This window comes from Lathamus discolor, chromosome 9, assembly GCF_037157495.1.
Source record: "Lathamus discolor isolate bLatDis1 chromosome 9, bLatDis1.hap1, whole genome shotgun sequence".
Classification (NCBI taxonomy): Eukaryota; Metazoa; Chordata; class Aves; order Psittaciformes; family Psittacidae; genus Lathamus; species Lathamus discolor.
In genome coordinates, this window is record NC_088892.1 from 23,243,676 (window position 1) to 23,262,648 (window position 18,973).

Sequence of the window (18,973 nt, forward strand, 5' to 3'; positions counted from 1 at the left end):
GGTCAGAAAAAGCAGATCTTCATTTTCAGTCATACAAATAACACTACTGTTTGGTCCCAAACCTCATAATGTTTGGCAGCCATGTCCCACAAGATGATGTGCAGATGGTTCAAGGCTTCAGGCAACAGCTGTTTCCCAGTATAATGACCTGAAAAGATACTGCAAATCATCACTTTACAAGAACTTTTAAGAAGCACACTGAGAAGTAACTAAGAACTCTCTGAGAAAGAGTGTCCCACATCCTACAACAACCTTATAACAGTCTTCCAAGGGGGCCTACAAGAAACCTGAAGAAGGGCTTTGGACAAGAGCCTGTAGGGACAGGACAAGGGAAATGGCTTGAACCTGCCCGAGGGGAGACTGAGCTGAGCTCTTAGGCAGAAGCTCTTCCCTGTGAGGGTGCTGAGGCGCTGGCACAGGGTGCCCAGAGAAGCTGTGGCTGCCCCATCCCTGGCAGTGCTCAAGGCCAGGTTGGACACAGGGGCTTGGAGCAAGCTGCTCCAGTGGAAGGGGTCCCTGCCCGTGGCAGGGGCTGGAGCTGGAGGAGCTTCAAGGTCCCTTCAACACAAACCAGCCTGGGATTCTATGATTCTATGATACAATAAAGAAACACCAACCCAGCAATAGTTCAGCCGAGACTCAGTGCTGGTGCTGAGGGAAAATCAAAGGAACAAATAAACCAAAACAAAACCACAAACAAACAAACAAAAACCAAGCCCACACCAATACGGTGAGTAAGAGAAAACTGTTCTCATGCTTGAACAGTGCAAATGTAGCTCCTGCACCTCCCTGGATGTTATATAGAATACGGTCTGATTTCCAGCAGATCTGACAGTCAAAAAATATTACAGTGTTACAGGTGCAAGAGACCTGAAAAAGAAACTGCTGCTTAGGTGCTTAAAGAAGGATATGCAACATGGTTTAATACTGACAGAAATACATCAGGCTGAAGGAACAAAGTATTAACGTTACACAGAACTCTGATAAATATTTCTAATCCCACATGTATCAGCCACACACAGTCTACACTAAGAAGGAACAAGTGAATTTAAGACTGAGCTTTACCATGATTGTCATTCATGATGGAAGTGAAGAATTGCCATACAGAAGAAACATAAGGGAAAGCAAAGGAAGATGAGAATAAGCCAAAATAAAAGTGAAAATCAGAATTCAAGACTTCAGTCAACTAAATCCAGCTTTCAGCAAAGAGCAGCAGAAGATGGATACAGACCTATAATAATTTCTTCAACCTTCTGCTTAGCAAGCAGCTCTCTCTTACTCTGCAACAGGAACTCGATGTGGAGCAGGGTAATTCTTCCATGGTTAGGTGACGATTCAAATCGTTCAGAAACAGACTTCAGAAAGTCCAAACCAACTGATTCCCTGTTCACACAGATGTAGTTTTAAGAGGCTGCACAAGAAGAGCTGTTAATTTTCCATTCTAAAGAGTAACATATTCACGCCATACAGCGTGTTTCTCATTAACGCTACTGGCAACCACACAGAGTTAAGGTGTGAATTTACTGCAGTTCATCTATTTAGTTCTGACTTCATATCAGCACACGCTTGTTTCACAGTATTCACAAGAGTTTACTCCTCACAATGAAAGAGTGAGAATTTACTGCAATATGGAAGCATATCCATAAGAAATCATGATGGAGCATTCAACAGCGTGAAATGTCAGCCTTAAGTTGTTTTGCAGGAACTTGCTCACCCTTACACTGTTTTCCAATTATTCAAGGACTCCTTCTTCTGTGGGTTTTATTTAAAAAAAAAAGCATCAATGTATAACAGATATTCTTTGCTTATAAAAGAACATCATGAAGCCCAAATATTGTGTTCACCCCCCTAAGTGGTGCTCTCATACCTTCCATGATCCAGCAGCAGTTTGGCAGTATTCAGACAAAAGTCTAAAGACATCTCGTGGTACAGGAATTCTGCAACAGCTAGACAGAACAGAGCAGTAGAGATTACTTATCAACCTGGACACTTACCTGCTCAATTTACCATTTACCTCTTACAACTTCTTTGGAATAAAACAAATAAAACCCCCAATGTAATAGCTCTAAAACCAAAGGAAGACTAAAACATGTCTATAGTGCTTTGAGTTTCCTTTCACTGTACAGTTCTTGCAGTACTACAGAAAGGTGACAGACTGAGAGCCCAGGAATTCTGTCCCTGTGTCTCTCTGAACAGGACCAGCAAAGGCATTGGTAGCACAAACTTTTGCCTCAAGCTACTTTCCATCAAAATGACTCATCCTTATCCAGCAGGAACCACTTAAGACTGAGGTCAGTGCTCACATTGCAATGGGAACTACTTAAGCCTAATGCCTTTAGCATCAGCTGTCAAACTGGTGCTTAAAAATTAAGATACAGCTTAAAAATTGCTAGACTGTGCTGGATGGTTAATAACAAGATTTAGACATTTGTAGCTTGGATGAGATCAGAGAAGGAACACACAGGACATGACTTTAAGAGCTGTTGTTAAAGGAAGCATTTCTAAGGCACCTGTGTACAAATGCACAATACAAAGTTTTAGTCAAATGCCTAAAACTTGGCAGGAGCCTTCACTCAGAGAAGCTGCAGTGCATGGACAGACACCCTCCTGCCAGCCACACAAGACAGCTCATTAGTGAACGTGCTTCAAAACTGAGTCTTAGTAGTACTAACATAAGGTGACCATGCTGTGATAGACAGCACCGTGGCTTCACAATTCAAATGGCACAACAGAAGCCAACTATTGCAGTGGTAAGCTTTGAACAACTGTCCACTGGAAAGCTGGCTGAAATTCCCCAGGAGCAATGTGAAATGGAATTCACAGTCCTGCTGGTCTGGCAGCATCCAAACCAATCCACTCTCTGCAAGAAACTCCTCATCCCATCATACATTTATTTCTCATAGGATTCATTATGCATCTGATGCTTTCCAACCATACAGAGCCTCTCTTTCTTAAGATTTCATTACTCATGGAAATAAACTCCTCCTTTCTATATTAAAGTCCCCCCCAAAACTTTCTTCTCTCATGCCTATGGAAAAATCAGTTCTCTTCAAATGGCAAGTTTGAGGGATAAGGAGAAAAGAGCTTATTTGCCCTAGGTAAATTAAACTGGTAACATGGGTTTATAACAACACACTGCTGAGCACTTCACCTCTCTTGGCCAAAATCCGCAAAATCACGCACACAGCATAGCAGTGCTTTACAAGCCTTTCTTCTGTGCTGTCTGTGTGAGAAATAATCCACCTTCACCCTTCCTGAGTAACCTGTGGCCTATGTCTAAAATAAGCCATACCTTTACACTGCTGTATTTTCATTGTCGTCATTCTAAGAGGCTTCAGAGTCTTCCCTCTTCCCTATTTCCAGCAGATCAGTTTAAATCCCAACAATAATAAAACAATGCTTAATTCAAACTTACATTAGCACTTGGATAAATCCTCTGTGAACACTGACTACTAGGTCTCACCCTCCAAAACCAGAGCAATATTTAGCTAATGAAGACTCCTCTAAAACACACCAGAAAGGGATTTATTTTTTTGTCTTCTCCATTTACAGCTTGAGCTATTTCTCAGCACTGGCACAGTATGACCTTCATATGAGGCCTATACAGAGCCAGGATACCTGAGTTGATATCTTCATCTGATGCTCCACTTTTAAGAAGGATTTTCACTTTCAAGAAGAACCCTGCTGGATGCAAATCCTCCTGCACAACGATAAGCAACACATTACTTGGACAGCCGGTTGTAGAATAGAGATCCCATGAGAGTCCAGCACATTCCTAATCCACACAAGTATCAGGAAATCACAGAAACTCCACTGTATCCTTTTTCTGGTTTAATAACAGAAACAGTAGGCAGGCAACTGGTAATATTTTCTTCTTAAATGCAATGTGCATCTGTATTCTTTATTGTTATACTGTTAAAAGACTATAAGGACAATGAAAGCAAGAGATACATGATTCCCATTTTGCTGTTGCCCATTTCCAATATCTTTAAACAGAAGCTGAACAATACTGAATGATAGAAACATTTCCTGCTTTTCTATGTGTGAATTGGCTGGATTAGTCTGGAATTAATATAAGCAGGATTCAAAGTAGCTTATAATAATACAGAACTTAGGAAAGAACAACAATGGGCGCAAATGGATATAATGAAGCCTGTATGCTACAGTTCTCCTTGAAATACTGCACATTTCAGATTCTAGAATAAAAATTTTCTCCTAGTTTTCCATACCCTCATACAATATCAAAGCACATGTTAGCAAAAATGATTATTAAAACACTCCCACCTCAAAAGGTTTTGCAAAAGTAAATACAGTAAAAGCTGCAGAGGGCTCTGGTACTACAGCAGTGTTATGTGAATGATTACAGTACATTGTCTTTGACCCTGATCTCATGAGCACATGCATCATCATCTCTGTGAAAGTTTTAACAGCATGTAGAAAACTGAATTTGAGCTTTCATTTAAATGGGATTTTGTACTTCAAACTTGTTTTGCATGAAACAGATCATGGAAATTGTAAAATGGCCAAAGACAAGCAAAAAACCTTCAAATTTAAGTTACTCTAACCTGAGGAGATAGAAGCATAAAATTAATTCAAGTCTTTATATGGGAAACAGAATCTGTGCAACAGCAAGAAACCTCACTGCAGGGACTGCTTAGATATGTATGACCTTTCTTCAGGGTAGCTGGTATGTTTACACAGCTCATTTGTCAAGTTCCATAAGAAACACAGTCATGTTAGTAAGGTGCAACAGCTAACTGAGTTGTTTAAAATAAGACTGATGTAGTAGCATGGCTGCACAGCTTTCAAAACTGAACACTGTCTGGCACCTAAACATTTGTATAGATAAGACGGGGACTCAATATGTAGTAGAGTTCAAAACCCTTGCTTTGGGTTATAATATGACAGAGAAATTTCAGTCATATCATTGTCAAAGGACCTCACTATTAACATGAAGCACCAAGACAGCTCTACATCTACATGCAAAGAAGTATTATCTATTAAAAAGCTGTGAGTGCCAAAACATACTTATGAGTATGAAAACCAAACACAAAGCAAACACACATTCATCTGATGTCAAGGACAACACACCATTCATGTGGTCCATATTACTATGTTGATAAATGCTTGAGTTTCAACTATTACACACTATTAATACAGCAACACATCACTACCTGATTTGCCAAGCTCACAGCTTTCAATGCCTTGTCAAGATACAGATTGCAATCCCACTCGAAATAGGCTGTAGCCAACAACCGCAGCACTTTAGCCTGGAAAGAAAAACAAACTGGAAGTTTAAATGCCATGCAAAGAGAAAAAAAAATATAGCCATGCATGAACATACAGATGGATACAAGACTTAAAATATAAGATCATGAAAAATAAAAGTTCTTTGAGTCAAAAGAATGCCTGTCTGGTATCAGACATATCAGGTGATTGCTCAGTTCTGAAGTGCATCCAATCTTCAGCACTGCAACTCACACAGGACATTAATCAACTAGGGTTCAGAGGAGAACAGAAGGGTAGCAGGGAAAATCAGAGGTCTGGAAAAATAGAGTGAAAGAAGAAACTGGAGGAACAAGAGGCACAAACTTCACCGAGATGAAAACAAGCAAACAAACACCACCATCACAAAGACATATGTGATAATTGCCTTCAAATAAGTGATATATATAAAGAGGAAGAGATTAAAATCTTCTCCATATCCACTGTGGGTAGTAAAAGGAGTAATAAGGCTTATGAATGTGGCAGACAAACATTACCAGAAATGACACTGATGTAAGTGATGATGCCTTGAAAGAAGAGGGGAAAGGGAAGAAGAGATGGCTGTTCAGGCTCTACTTCAGCCTTACTCTCTACAGCTCAATTTCTGTGAAAAAGTAGATTCAAATGTGATTTAAGGGCACCCATCAGTGACTGAACTCTCAGATTGACACTCACAGCAACTGAACTTGCAACTCTGACAGACTTTCTAGCAGACAGTACTAAAGAGGAGGCCAAAGGATCACTGGTCAGGTTTGGCACAGTAGAGGCCAATGATACAGTGCAGTCAGGGCAACAAAATCCTGCTACTGGTAAAAAGCAACTTCTTTCTTTCTTACCCGCATTTCTTTGCCAAGAGAATATTTCATGTCCATCTTTCCAATGTCATAGCTCTGGCTATCAATGATAAGCAGAAGTTAGGATTAAATGAGAGGACAGAGAGAAATTCAGCCAGTCTTCTGACATGTGCAACATTCTTGTCCTTTCCCACTTCTTAACCAGTTAGAAGCCACAGAAATCATGCAAACTGATCTCAGTACTCACTGGAGAACAGAAAATTTTGTGTCCATTCTAAATCCTTACATTGAAAATCGTACTCGATCAGCTTCTCCAGCCTCTGCACCTTCTGCAACATCTGGTCAATCGTTTCAGTAGGCTTTATCAGTTTTAACTATAGGGGGCTTGAAGAAGCAAGCGTTCTCAATCTCACTTGACACACAATACAGTCATACACAAAATTATACATGACCCGCTCTCAAGATCACAGCAAATCAATATCAAAGACAGAAACAGGATCTGGAGTCATGATCCCCCCCTCTTTGCCTGGAAATTAAATGACAGCACAAAGGACCACCTGGGAGAAAACGCACTGGTAATTCCACAAAAGCAGATTCGATGGGAAATGGTGCGAATGAAGAACTGTTAGAAAGAAAAAGCAGTAACTGGATTTGTTTCCTAAAGCAGTATCTCCTCAGAACAGGAAAGTCGGAGCCCACTAGATGGAGCCACAGCTCTTTCTCCAGATAATTATTTGCAACTTAGAAAGGTTACTTCCTCCTCAAATTCTGCCATCAGCACCACAAGAACAAAATAGAATCTCCACAGCATCAGCTTTCTGAGCATTTCTACAAATGCTCTTTGACAACATACGTGACCATAACTATTCTGAATGTGCTCTGTTGCCATTCATTTTTTCTGACTATTTGAAAGAAAAACAGGAAGAAATAAAAACAAATTTTTTTGAGCTGAGGCTGTGGCCGTACCATGAGGATACTCCTCCCCATACCCTACATTTTTAATTCCTTAGTAGTACCTCATTACTTACTTGGATCCTACCCAAACCACCTCTAAATACTCCTTTTCACCTTGATGTTTCATCAGTCAGGGACTTACTCTCAATGAAGCACCTCCTCTATGAGAAATTCAAATGCTATTTAAAACAAATCCATTTTAAACCATTTCAAATAATTTGTCCTCTCTTTTCCAAAGTTTTCAAATCCCTTTACTACCATTTATGAATGGCACAAGAACTGGGAACAGCCTCTTCTCTCTGAAAGAAGTGTTAGCGAGAGAATTGACGAGAACCATGGAAAGACAACTTTCGTTCTAATGACATGAAAATCCGCATGGACAGCAGATATAAATGTTAGGCACCAGAATAAGACAGTCACTAAGTTCCTGCTCAGCTCATTTGTTTCAGGTAAAAACTTGTATTCTCATATTTTTAGTTAAACCTCTACTTCTCCCTTGCCCCTTCCCCTCCCCCAACTTTTTTACATCTCAAAAGCAGGATTTTGTTTGCCTCTGCACATTACCTGAGCCAGAAGGAGCTCTGTTCATACCTCTTCAGTTCATAGGTTTCCACTCCAAAATTGTAACAGAGGATTGACAAGTAACAGGTCTGTAATGAAAAACTCCTCTTTCTATAATGTTCTCATAGAAACATCATGAAAGCTCTTTAAAATGCACTTTACTTCAAAGATATATCCAGTTACCACTTCTGACTTTATACAAGGGGATATTGAGTATGACTAAAACAGAATCATAATTGTGTGGGAAAGTGAAGCATCAGTAACCAGTCCAGAACATGCAAACCCGTAGGATTCTTGAAGCACATAAGGTAGAACAGTTCCTCAAGAAACCATGCTGAAAGCACTAGAGCTGTAAACCAAACAACAGATGTTAAAACTTGAGAGGGGGAAACTGGAATATTGCAACTTCATTTTTTTAAATGACAAAAGCAGCTTTCTAGAGTTCAGTGTTGCACTTCTCCCATGGAAGGCTCCTTCCCAGCAGGTCTCTTTGGGGTTAAAAAAACCTCATCCACATTACAAGTTTTAGGAGAAAACTGTTTTGAATACTTGTCTATTCAGAGCACTGTACTTAATCAGTCAGCCCTGACGATGTCTGTTCATAACAACTTGTCTTTCCTCCGAAATGATTTGCAGCTGTCATATGTTGTCCAAAGAGACAGAAAATACATTTTATAATGCTAACAGGCTGCCATTATTTACATCAATTTTGCCTCTGCAGTAACTTGCTTTTCCGAGTATAAATGATGCTTCTTGCAAGTGACTCCAGATTTCAAATCCTCAGGCAAGAATGAGAGAGGCAGCACAGCATCTTGCTTCAAATTTGTTGTTTATCTCGTTTCAACCCAGAGACAAAAGCACAGGTGCAGGAGGCATGAACCAAACCCCCATCACTCTCAGATGTGAAACCCTTATTTTCATTAGTTCATTTGTGAACATTCTCTTTCCAGAGCAGAAAGGTCTCTGTACTGAGAGGGTTCCATGCAATAACAGTGTAGGCATACTGCGGCATATCCCAGACACTTACCTGCATGCTTGGAAAAGAAGTATTTCAAATGATAATTAAAATCCTATTTCAGTGAATGACTGTGTTCCAGGTGTCAAGCCTAACACTAAATATCCCCAGAAACCTGGCACCTCTCTGAACAACAAGTGTTTGGAACAATTCCAGCATTTCATCTACAGGGCAAGAGGTCACAGTTACGTTTCATAGATCACTGATGATCCACAAGCTGCAAATCCTCTCCAGCTGCTCGATGGTACCATAACACAAGCACCTCCTTGCGATGCTCTGCAAGGGCTTTCTAGTACAACAGGAGCCTAGAAGGGCCAAGGACTGAGGGCTTCCTAGTGCTCAAAAGGTTTAGAGTCACTCAGCCATCACCAGCTCTTCCTTCCTCCTCACTGTTTAAATACCACTCCTTAAGCCAGAAGTAAACTGTATCGCTCATGATTAGAAACCCTCTCCTTGTCTGCATCAGTGCTCCTGGTTTGTGAGGAGCATTCATCATGAGAAGTTTAATATTATTTAATGGAGGAGTTGAAGCAGAAAGCATTAATTTAAACTGAAATGATACAAAGATGCAGTGAGCTCTGCTCTTATGATTCAAACCAAAGCTGGACCCCTGCAACTGCCTCAATGCACTGAACAGCACCATGATCACTCAATGCACTGAACAACACACTGATCACACAAAAAGAAAACCCAGCCCAATTTAAAAGTGGTTGGAGTTGAATCGATTAAAACCCAATTAAACTCCAACCAGATTTCCTGCACTTCCCTTTCAGAATCCAGGTCTACTCTTTACATTTTATTACCTGTACCACAGAGACAGGAACAAAATGCTTCCTAAATATTGGGAAAATATTTAAGCAAGCAAACGAAAATGCATGTGGGGAAGTTTATTCTGATATAAATATATTAGTCTTTTATCTTTACCAACAAAGAACTCATCTGTATACACCTGAATTTATTTCTCTGGACATTGTTCTGTGACATAAAAACTACAAAAACCCTCAGTTTAATGCAGTGGGAAGCCTCCATTCATAGCTCTACAGCTTCATGAAGATGAAGATTAGTACTGAGAGCAGTGACAGACTTGCATATCAAAAACTTAGTGACTCAGCTCTTCTCTTGTCCCATCTGTCTCCAGACAAAAGTTCACGTGGGTACAAGTGAGGAAGATGAATATAAGATCAAGCTGTAAAATGCAGCTGGTTCTGTACAAGAGTAGGTGACACTTTCAATTTAGACATCATTTTATCCTGCTTGCTGATTTGTCTTCTCTCATTCTTTAGGAAGAGTTTATCGTTCTAGTTTGAATTATAAACTATGAGGAACAACGGCAACCAAAAAAAAATAACTTTGAAGAAAAAAAAATGCTGGTTTCATGCAAAATTTTCAGTAAGGAAGTTCAAATCAAGCAAGCACAGAAGAGAGAACACAGTTCAGGGTACTTTCCAGGATTGTTATATGGCATGTGTCATTCTTGAATATACAGAGAGGAAAGAAGACTTGCCAAATTTGGAGTGATAAAGAAGAGATTATTTCACTTACCTCTTTTGGCAATTTCATCAACATATCTTTGCAGCGCTGTATACACATCACTGCTTTCTGAAAATCCCCTTGAGCAACTCCCTAAGAAAGCAGTAGAGCATGCTAACAAACTGTACTGAGCAACATGGCTTTAAAATCCACTAAAATAATGATTCTCTAAAAGAGGACTTGGGTTTTTCACATTCGGTAAGGCCAGGTTTGGGATTAGATTCTGTCCTTACAGTAATACTGTGTATCTCTATATATTGCCAGATGATAGAAACATCCAGAAAAACACAGCAGTCCCTAGGTAGTGTGGAAAGGCCAGATGCATGGAAGAATCAGAATCATACAATCATAGAATCCCAGACTGGTTTGGCTTGGAAGGGACCTTAAAGCTCCTCCAGCTCCAACCCCTGCCACGGGCAGGGACCCCTTCCACTGGAGCAGCTTGCTCCAAGCCCCTGTGCCCAGCCTGGCCTTGAGCACTGCCAGGGATGGGGCAGCCACAGCTTCTCTGGGCACCCTGTGCCAGCACCTCAGCACCCTCACAAGGAAGAGTTTTTCCTTAGTACTTAATCTTCATCTCCCCTGTTCTTTCCAGTGTTAAGGTTTTACAACAGTTCACCACATCTCAAACCACCTCTCCAATAATTTAAGGTTCCCTTTTGCCTCCATGATCAAATTAAAAATTCTGGCCACTGCTTTGGCTGCTTAGGGAAGCTCTTGAGAATTTGGAGACAGTCCTCCTGGATACTGAGGTCAGTGCCATGACCAGCAAATGCAAGTAACTACATTTTCTATTTACACTCTTAGGTCTGCAGTACTCTGTAGTATTGATGAAATACTCAGAAACTTCAGTCAGGCACAACAATGCCTCGCTTTAATGAGTGTCCAAAGGGACTTGCCTTGCTGTGCACATGCTATGTGAATGCAGTGTGGGGACCCAGGCTCTACACCAGACCTATCCCCCTTCTTCAGCCAAGCATGGGACACCTCTGGAACTGACATATTTCTGATTCAGAAAGGCAGCTGTTTGCTTCCTAACAGCCATGTAAGCCAAATCAGAGAGCAACAAATCTGAACTAGCAGAAATGACTGCAATAAACGAGTCAAATTAAAAACCATTACATGATTGCAACACTGGATGCAAACACGAGATCTGCTATCTTACATCTAAATGAAGGAAACATATCGCTCAGCAAGTCCTCAGTGCCAAGTATTCATACATCTAATAACTGGGTCGGAGTTTCCCCTCTATACCCCTTGTGACTTATGAGGAAAACTGGGAAGAACACATACTGATTCAGCCTGATAAGAAAGTACTTTGAAGAGGTTCTTTTCCACATCAGCTTTGTGCACATGAATATCTGCTTCACCATCGCTCCCCTCAAGTAACTTCGCATACAGTTTTTCTATACTCTGGAAAACAAAGTGCAGCATCACCCATGGAACCTACAAAGAGATGTGTTTATAAGAAATCAAAACTGGAAAAGAACTTACACTCATGGCAATCTCCAGAAACTCATCAGCAAGATCAGGCTTTCCAATATCTATCCATCCTTTTCCAGTTTTCATAGACATCTGAAGAAGAAAATTGTATGTGCTTTGTGAAAGTAGTCACTCTCAGGAACAACTTTCAAGGCAATGTTAGATCTCATCTCACTGATGCACATATCTGAAGTAAGAGAGGGCTGTTTCACCTCTCCACTTTCTGACAAGCACTTCTCATGCCTGAATGAAGTCCTGAACACTTAGATGCACCGTAAGACATGGTGCCCTATTAGACAGTAAGATACTGAAATAAATTAGTGTGCTGCTCGTGTAACATTTTTCCATATGACAAAGCTGTAATGCCAACTGCACTGATTCAGCAAGGTATCCCTGTGATAACACAGGTTCTCCATTCAGCTGGTCTATTCCCCCGAAGTCCATTTACTCCCCTTCCAAAGCTTCCCAGACAGGGTTTGAAGGTTTCCCTTGGGGATCAGCTGTACTTCCCTGCTCACCCACCACTGGTCTTACCAAAATCTGTCTTCGGATAGTTGCCTCTGGAGGATCACTGCCTTCACAAAGGCACAACAACCTGCAGGCAACAAACCGTACTGCAAGAAAACAGGGCAGACATTCCTGAGTTCACTGTTCCTTTGGGGTTTTTGTCCTTCAGAAAGTCAGGCCCTGTGTTGCTGAAAGACTGTTTGCTACTTTAAATTACAAGAGAGAAAATCTGAAAGCTTCAGGAGTCAAAGCAGTCTGACTTTTAGCCAAGTTGCTTAAAACAGCTTTTCAGGCAGTAAGGAAAACAAACATATTCTCAGAATCACCTATTAAACACTTTAGAGAGAGTTTAAGTTAAACACACAGTATTAAAAGACTTAATTACATTGCAGGTGCTTACAGTAACATGTCTTGAGAGCCTCAGAATAGCCTTCAGCAAGACAGGGAAATGAAGTTTAATAATCTTTACATTCTCAAAGTAAAAAGAAAAAATATTTCCAGGCCTTCCTGATACATCAGGGGTAGAAAAGACATCACTTAATGTATTTAAAAAAGCCTCTCCCTGGCCCTTCAGGTGTGATAGAAGATCTGAGAACATTACAATTACTACTCATTTGGGGTAAACTTACCCTTTCCCTTTACCTGATAAAATTTATATAATGCAGATTATGCCTAATTTTGACTATAATCCCTTAAGACAAAATTGCAGGCCAGATGTTGCAATCCTGCAGAACCACATAAAGAACAGGAAAAGACCAAAAGCTCACTTCTGCTTCCCCCCAGCCCTCCTCCAAGTAAATCCACCAGCTGTGTACCTGGCTAAGGCAGGGAAGTAAAAGAGGGTTTAGTTTTTCTATATGATGAGATAGTTACACTAAATAAACAATTTCATTTGATGTAAATGAAGTGGCCAACGGTCTGAAATTTGTATCTGGTTTTCCCATAAATTTTTAGATTAAAACCATAGCATCAGAAGGCAAATTACTGCTTCCTTTGGTCACATCACCTCTTTACTGATGCTGGCATGAAAAGGGGGAATAAGAATACCAACACTGAACCTCTGTGTCAAGACCACTATTACATGGGGATGCTTCTTCCTAAACTGTTTACACAAGGCCAGCTGCATATATTCCTCTGCTTACACCCTATCTGCAAAGATCCAAACAGGTCTACAGCACCACATGTATGCCTTGTAACAGAGTTTCCTTTTCATGCTACAGCACACAAAACAGGTTGAGGAAAGTATGGAACACATACGTACGTTTAGCTCTTTGCTCATCATTGACAACAGAACCCGTGTGTTTGGTCACAGCCCAGTTCCACAGGCTTATTGCACCCTCTTCAACCTGAGTAGGAGAATTCCATTAGATTCAGTTTTGTCCTGGATTTGGGTCACATGGAAATTTACTAGTGGCAAAGGAGCCATCTTTCACGTGTATCACAGTAATGACCTGCCCACGTGTTTGTGCAACTCCCTTTTACGTTGGAGTCAAAGGTGTGAGCTTTCCATGAAACTGTTCTATGATCCCACAGGGAGATCTGGGACGGTAACCTGAAAACAGGCATGCTAAATAGACCACACAGCATTCCTTCAGCTAAAAGTATGGATCATTCTTTTCCATAAATCCATCATCGAAGGAGAACCCTAAGCAGCTGGCAGGAAGCACATGCTCTTCTCACACGGATATTCCATCAGATCCATTCGGTCTTTTATGAAAGGCTATTTCACAGCAAAACATGACCTACCCATCTGGGACCAAGTTTTCTCACCAACATTCACAGATACAAAATGTGTGCAAAAGCACATCACCAAACCCAGTCGATTCACTGGCAGCTTTCAGGATACATCATGTGCATTTTGAACACGCTTGAAAAGCTTGGAGGTTTTGGAAAAGAGCTCCAGGCATTGTATCGGGATGTGCAGTACAGCTTCACCTCCTTTGCCTATCAAAAAAGAAAACTAAGTAGTTTAATTATTTTAAATACCTCCATCAGGAAACTTAGCAAAGAACAAAGGCTACTGACTATATACTCTTGTTAAAAAGATGATTCAGTCTTACATCAAGGCAATAAGCTCCTTTAACAACCCAACTTGAACAGTTGCACTTCCATCACTTCTAATCCTTGTCTCTGTGGCAGATCTTGCCTACAAATATGCTCTTGCCTAACTAGGAGTCATTTCATGGCCCCTTTCATTGAAGAGATCAGATTACAAATGAATGATTACTCCTTTCTGTCAAACTGACAGCCCAACTGATCCAGTAGGAACTGAAGGTCACCAGTTCTATGCTCCTGTATTTCTTTACAGACTGCACCAAGAATTACTTTCTGTTTATTAAACTTGCAAACCTGCCCTGCTCCTGTCACAAACACACGACTTTTAAAATCACGCTTCCTTTGACAACAATCGCTCCGAGTTAAATCTCTTTCCAAAATACAACTATGGAGGAAAAGGTTGGGCAGTATCTCATCGGCCTTGCTTTTATTTCAGAACCATGATTTGCTCTTTTAGAGAAAAACCTTCTTTAGTTGACATTTACTGTTTTATAAGAACTCCTCTAGAAGAAACAAAGAACCCCAGCCTGGTTTGGGTTGGAAGGGACCTGAAAGCTCCTCCAGCTCCAACCCCTGCCACGGGCAGGGACCCCTTCCACTGGAGCAGCTTGCTCCAAGCCCCTGTGTCCAACCTGGCCTTGAGCACTGCCAGGGATGGGGCAGCCTCTTCCTCAAGCACCCACTGTTGATACTGGAATCCAAGTACAGGGTGAGCAAGACCTCTCCCCTCATCCAGTACCAACACCTCAGTGCACAGCGCTCCCTGCTTGTGTTTGTACTTGAAATTACAACTAGACACTACCAGAAAAGTGACAGAACAAAACCGCTCAACATCACTCAGGTACCAGCAATGCCGCTCGTGACCATGCACTTTCACACCTATGATGAACATGGCGCACGCACGACCCTTTCCGCTTTATTCCGGCCTTCCGAACTCGGGAGCTGAGGAGACGCAGCCCCCGTCCTGTTCACTGCCGCAGCGCTGGGGCCACGGGCTCAACCGGGCCGCAGAGGCAGCGCCCCCGGCCACCAACCTGGGCGAGCGCTGCGGCGTGCGGGGACGCTCCGTCGGGCGGGCCGGGAGCCCGCGGCTCCAGCTCGGCCGCTGCGCCGCCCTGCTCGGGGCCGCTCCTCGCCGCCTGGAACAGCTCCTCGGTGCGGGCGGCGATGCGGGCCGGCGCCTCCTCCCGCAGCAGCTCCCGCACCAGCCCTTGAACACAGGAGGGGGGTGAGGGGGGGTGAGGCGGGGCCCAGCGCGGGCGGCGGGGGCCGGGGCCCGCCCCCGGTACCTGCCAGCGCCGCCAGCCGCACGGCCGCCATGCCCGCGCGCGCCCCCGCCGGCGGCCGCAGCTGCGGGAAAGGCGCGGGGCACGCCGGGACCGGCGCCGCGGCCGCGCCGACGCCGCGCTTCCGACGGCTCCGCTCGCCGATTGGCTGCGCGCCGCCGCCGCCCCGCCTCCCCGCCCCGAGCGACAGGCGCCGGGGCCAATCGGGCGGCGTGGCGGCCGGTGCGGGAGCGGCGCGGTGGTGGCGATGGCGGCGGGGGGAGAGGGCTCCCGGAGCGGGCGCGGCGGCGCCTCGGGGCTGCTGGGCACCACGCTGAGCGGGCTCAGCAGCGACTCCTACTGCGAGATCAGCCAGTACCGCGACCAGCACTTCCGGGTGCGCCCGCGGCGGGGCCGCGGTGGGGGGCGGCGGGGCTGGGCAGGGCCGTGCGGCGAGCGGGGGGGGCCCGGCGGGGCCCGGCGCCGTGCTCACCGCGCTGCGCGCTCCCCTCCGCCCTCAGGGCAGCCGGCAGCTGCAGGAGAAGTCCCTGAAGGTCTCCTCCACGCTGTATGTGGGCAACCTGTCCTTCTACACCACCGAGGAGCAGATCCACGAGCTCTTCGCCAAGTGCGGAGACGTTAAGAGGATCGTGATGGGGCTGGACAAGATCAAGAAAACCCCCTGTGGCTTCTGCTTCGTGGAGTATCCTTTGCGGTGCCCCGCCGCAGACAGCCCGTGTGCGCGGCTGCCGCCTCGGATTCCTCCCTGAGCTCTTGCATGGCCGGGGCACATGTTCACTTTTCGCACCTTAACTTTAGAGCTGGGCGAAGTAGCAGGGTAAGCCATGGCAGCACTCCCAGGCAGAGGGTGCACGCTCGTACAAGTCATACCCTGAACTGTCTTTGCTCTCCTGTGAGGCCTGCCCCTCGTGTTCAAACTCAGGCAAGTTTCACAGAGTATAAGAAAACGTTTTACAGGTTTCTTGCCCTTAGCAAACCTTTGACACGTTTGTTTCATCTACTTTAGAAATAAGCGATCCTAAGCTACTTCTTGTCTGTGCAGGTACTAGCATTCATGTTCAGAATCCCTGCTGAGTGGGAGCTATCTTTAGTTTGGGCTTATATGAATACAGTATTTGATCCCATAGAGAAGAGCAGTTAGGGAAGGAAAGGCCGGAAGGCAAGAGTTTTCTGCCTCTCAAATACAATAGTTTCCTTTTATTATCCTTGTACCCAAAGAGTGTGCTTATTTCTCCTTATAGTATGCTCCAGGTACTACACAAGAGCAGATGCTGAGAATGCCATGCGCTTTGTCAACGGCACACGACTAGACGACCGCATCATTCGAACTGACTGGGATGCTGGGTTTAAGGAGGGGCGACAGTATGGAAGAGGAAAGACTGGAGGACAGGTAAAGGCAATCCCAGTTCATACCTTGAACTTGATCCCCCTTAGACTGTGCTAGTTTTGTGTCATGCAGAAGAGTGTGTAGGCTGTAAAGACCTGACGATGAACTTAGCCACTCCCAGGCTGTTTCAGTAACTGATGCCTAGGGTTAAAAGCTAGCAATGGAACTTAAGGCCATTTCTTTGTAGGACTCCAAACTTCCTGCTATGCAAGCAGAATGGCACCTACATTCAAACTAACATTCTTAAAATTATGTAGATTTGCATGGAGGGGGACAGTGCAGCTACCAGGCTAATGTCATCATCCAGCAGGCTGCCTTAGTGCAGAAGTGAGATTCCTTTGCACATCTGGAGAAAAAATACCCTCAATGTAGGGGAGAAAATACCCTGGAAGCCAAGCCTGGCAATCCAGAAAGCGGGATCACAAAGCTGAATCCAAATATTTTGGGATCTTGTTTGCTTCTTGTCCAAATTTAAGACCTCAGCCATCAGATGTATCCTCACTTACCATTTTCATCACAATTACCACCTTTTTGGTAGATTATTTGAAGAGATTTCAAATGAATCAAAGTACTTCTAACCTGAACTTTAGTTCTCCACCAGCTGAGCAAGGAGGGGGTGATGATCCTGAAGCCTAGCAGGAGACAGGCAGTGCAGGATGCTAATGCCTGTGTTCCTGCTGTGCCCCAGGTGCGAGATGAGTACCGGACAGACTACGATGTTGGAAGAGGTGGCTTTGGCAAGATCGTTCAGATGCAGAAGGCGAGTCATCAGCCTGCGGTCTATTAGTTGCCTCATGGATCCTAGCTCGTAGAGGGCTTTGTCCTTCCAGAGCTAGCCCTGTTCCCAGATTTTGGATTGGGGTAGGGAGCGAGATCCAAGTTCCAGCGAAAGGTGACCCTCCTTAGTCTGTGGATGTACGTGTATTCATTCCCCCTTCCTTCTGGGCTAGAGAGGATGTTCTGTGCTGGTACAGGACAACAAGGAGAAAAAATGGAGGATTCTGGGTGAGAAGAAATGCAGCATGTCCCACACACCTTGTGCTAGGATAGTCTTCACATTGCAGCTCTGCATGTGGCTTCCTTCCAGCTGTGACTGCAGCCATGCTTTCTCTCATGTGAAACTGAAAAGCTTACCACTGCCAGAGCCCTCCAGGTGCCTGGGCACCTTCTGCAGGTACATAAGAGATTGGGGTTTCCAATTTACAACCTCACCTGCTTACAAAGCAGTATCGCTCTTTGGCTGAGAGAAGTGAAACACGGTATTATCATCCTCGTGGAGGTGCTTGTCTGCACATTTAGCCCCTGGGTTGGTCAGGGCCTGCAGAGCATTTCTCTTTGTGATGCCCAAAGTGCTGTGTGGCTTTTCACATCCTCAGTGTTCATTGTGATTTTGTTAAAAGTGGCTTGTAATGTTTTAAATAAACAGTTGGAATATATCTGGCTGAGATGGAGTTAATTCAACCCCTAGCAGCCCTCCTAGTGCTGGGCTTTGTATTGCTAACTAGGTGTTGACAGCACACCAGTGTTTTGGCTGCTGCTGCTGAGTGCTCCCCAGCATCAAGGCAGTACATCCAACATTCCCCCATCACCAGTAGGCTGTGTATGGGCAAGATCTTGGGAGGGGACAGGGTCAGGACAACTGACCCCAACTGACAAAAGGGAATACATTCTTCCCTCTGAGGGTGCTGAGGCGCTGGCACAGGGTGCCCATAGAACCTGTGGCTGCTCCATCCCTGGCCGTGTTCAAGGCCAGGTTGGACACAGGGGCTTGCAGCACCCTGCACTAGTGGAAGGTGTCCCTGCCGTGGCAGAGGCTGGAGCTAAATGAGCATTAAGGTCCCTTCCAAAAGAAACCAGTCTGTGGATCTATGATACTCCATGCCATATGACATCTGCTCAGCAATGAAAGCTAAGAGAAAGGAGGAGAGGAGGGATATTCATTGTTACTACATTTGTTTTCTGGAGCAACTACTATGCTTGCTGAAGCCCTATTTCCTGAGAATTGTCTGGATGTCACCTGATGATGGGAAATAAAGAATAAATCTCCTGTTTTCCTTTGCTTCTGCACACAGCCTTGTTTCTGCTTTATTAAACTGCCTTTACCTTGATCCACGAGCTCTTTTCCATCTTAATTTCT

General features: G+C 44.0%; 2 protein-coding genes across 10 annotated transcripts in view; one reads left to right on the forward strand and one right to left on the reverse strand.

The window, feature by feature from the left end:
* The window catches only part of TEX11 (testis expressed 11), a 29,676-nt gene extending 14,165 nt beyond the window's left edge, over positions 1-15,511 (reverse strand). For 4 of the 9 annotated variants that reach the window (XM_065689953.1, XM_065689955.1, XM_065689952.1 and 1 more), the window contains exons 1-14: positions 15,453-15,511; positions 15,198-15,373; positions 13,370-13,454; positions 12,136-12,215; positions 11,614-11,694; positions 11,413-11,532; positions 10,132-10,212; positions 7,578-7,663; positions 6,102-6,159; positions 5,175-5,270; positions 3,619-3,700; positions 1,868-1,946; positions 1,232-1,383; positions 63-148 (exon numbers count right to left, since the gene is read on the reverse strand). In XM_065689953.1, coding sequence (XP_065546025.1) covers positions 63-148; positions 1,232-1,383; positions 1,868-1,946; positions 3,619-3,700; positions 5,175-5,270; positions 6,102-6,159; positions 7,578-7,663; positions 10,132-10,212; positions 11,413-11,532; positions 11,614-11,694; positions 12,136-12,215; positions 13,370-13,454; positions 15,198-15,373; positions 15,453-15,483 — 1,293 coding nt within the window. In that variant the 5' untranslated portion in view covers positions 15,484-15,511. Of the gene's footprint in view, positions 1-62; positions 149-1,231; positions 1,384-1,867; positions 1,947-3,618; positions 3,701-5,174; positions 5,271-6,101; positions 6,160-7,577; positions 7,664-10,131; positions 10,213-11,412; positions 11,533-11,613; positions 11,695-12,135; positions 12,216-13,369; positions 15,135-15,197; positions 15,374-15,452 lie in introns of those variants that run through there. The other 5 variants (XM_065689954.1, XM_065689956.1, XM_065689958.1 and 2 more) reach the window with 5 other exon arrangements.
* A 159-nt stretch (positions 15,512-15,670) lies between these two features.
* On the forward strand, positions 15,671-18,272 carry LOC136019605 (nuclear cap-binding protein subunit 2). The gene is made up of 4 exons (XM_065689961.1): positions 15,671-15,825; positions 15,950-16,131; positions 16,701-16,839; positions 17,525-18,272. The coding sequence occupies exons 1-4, from the start codon at positions 15,697-15,699 to the stop codon at positions 17,621-17,623; spliced, it is 549 nt and encodes a 182-aa protein (XP_065546033.1). The 5' UTR covers positions 15,671-15,696; the 3' UTR covers positions 17,624-18,272.
* Positions 18,273-18,973: the final 701 nt, after the last annotated feature.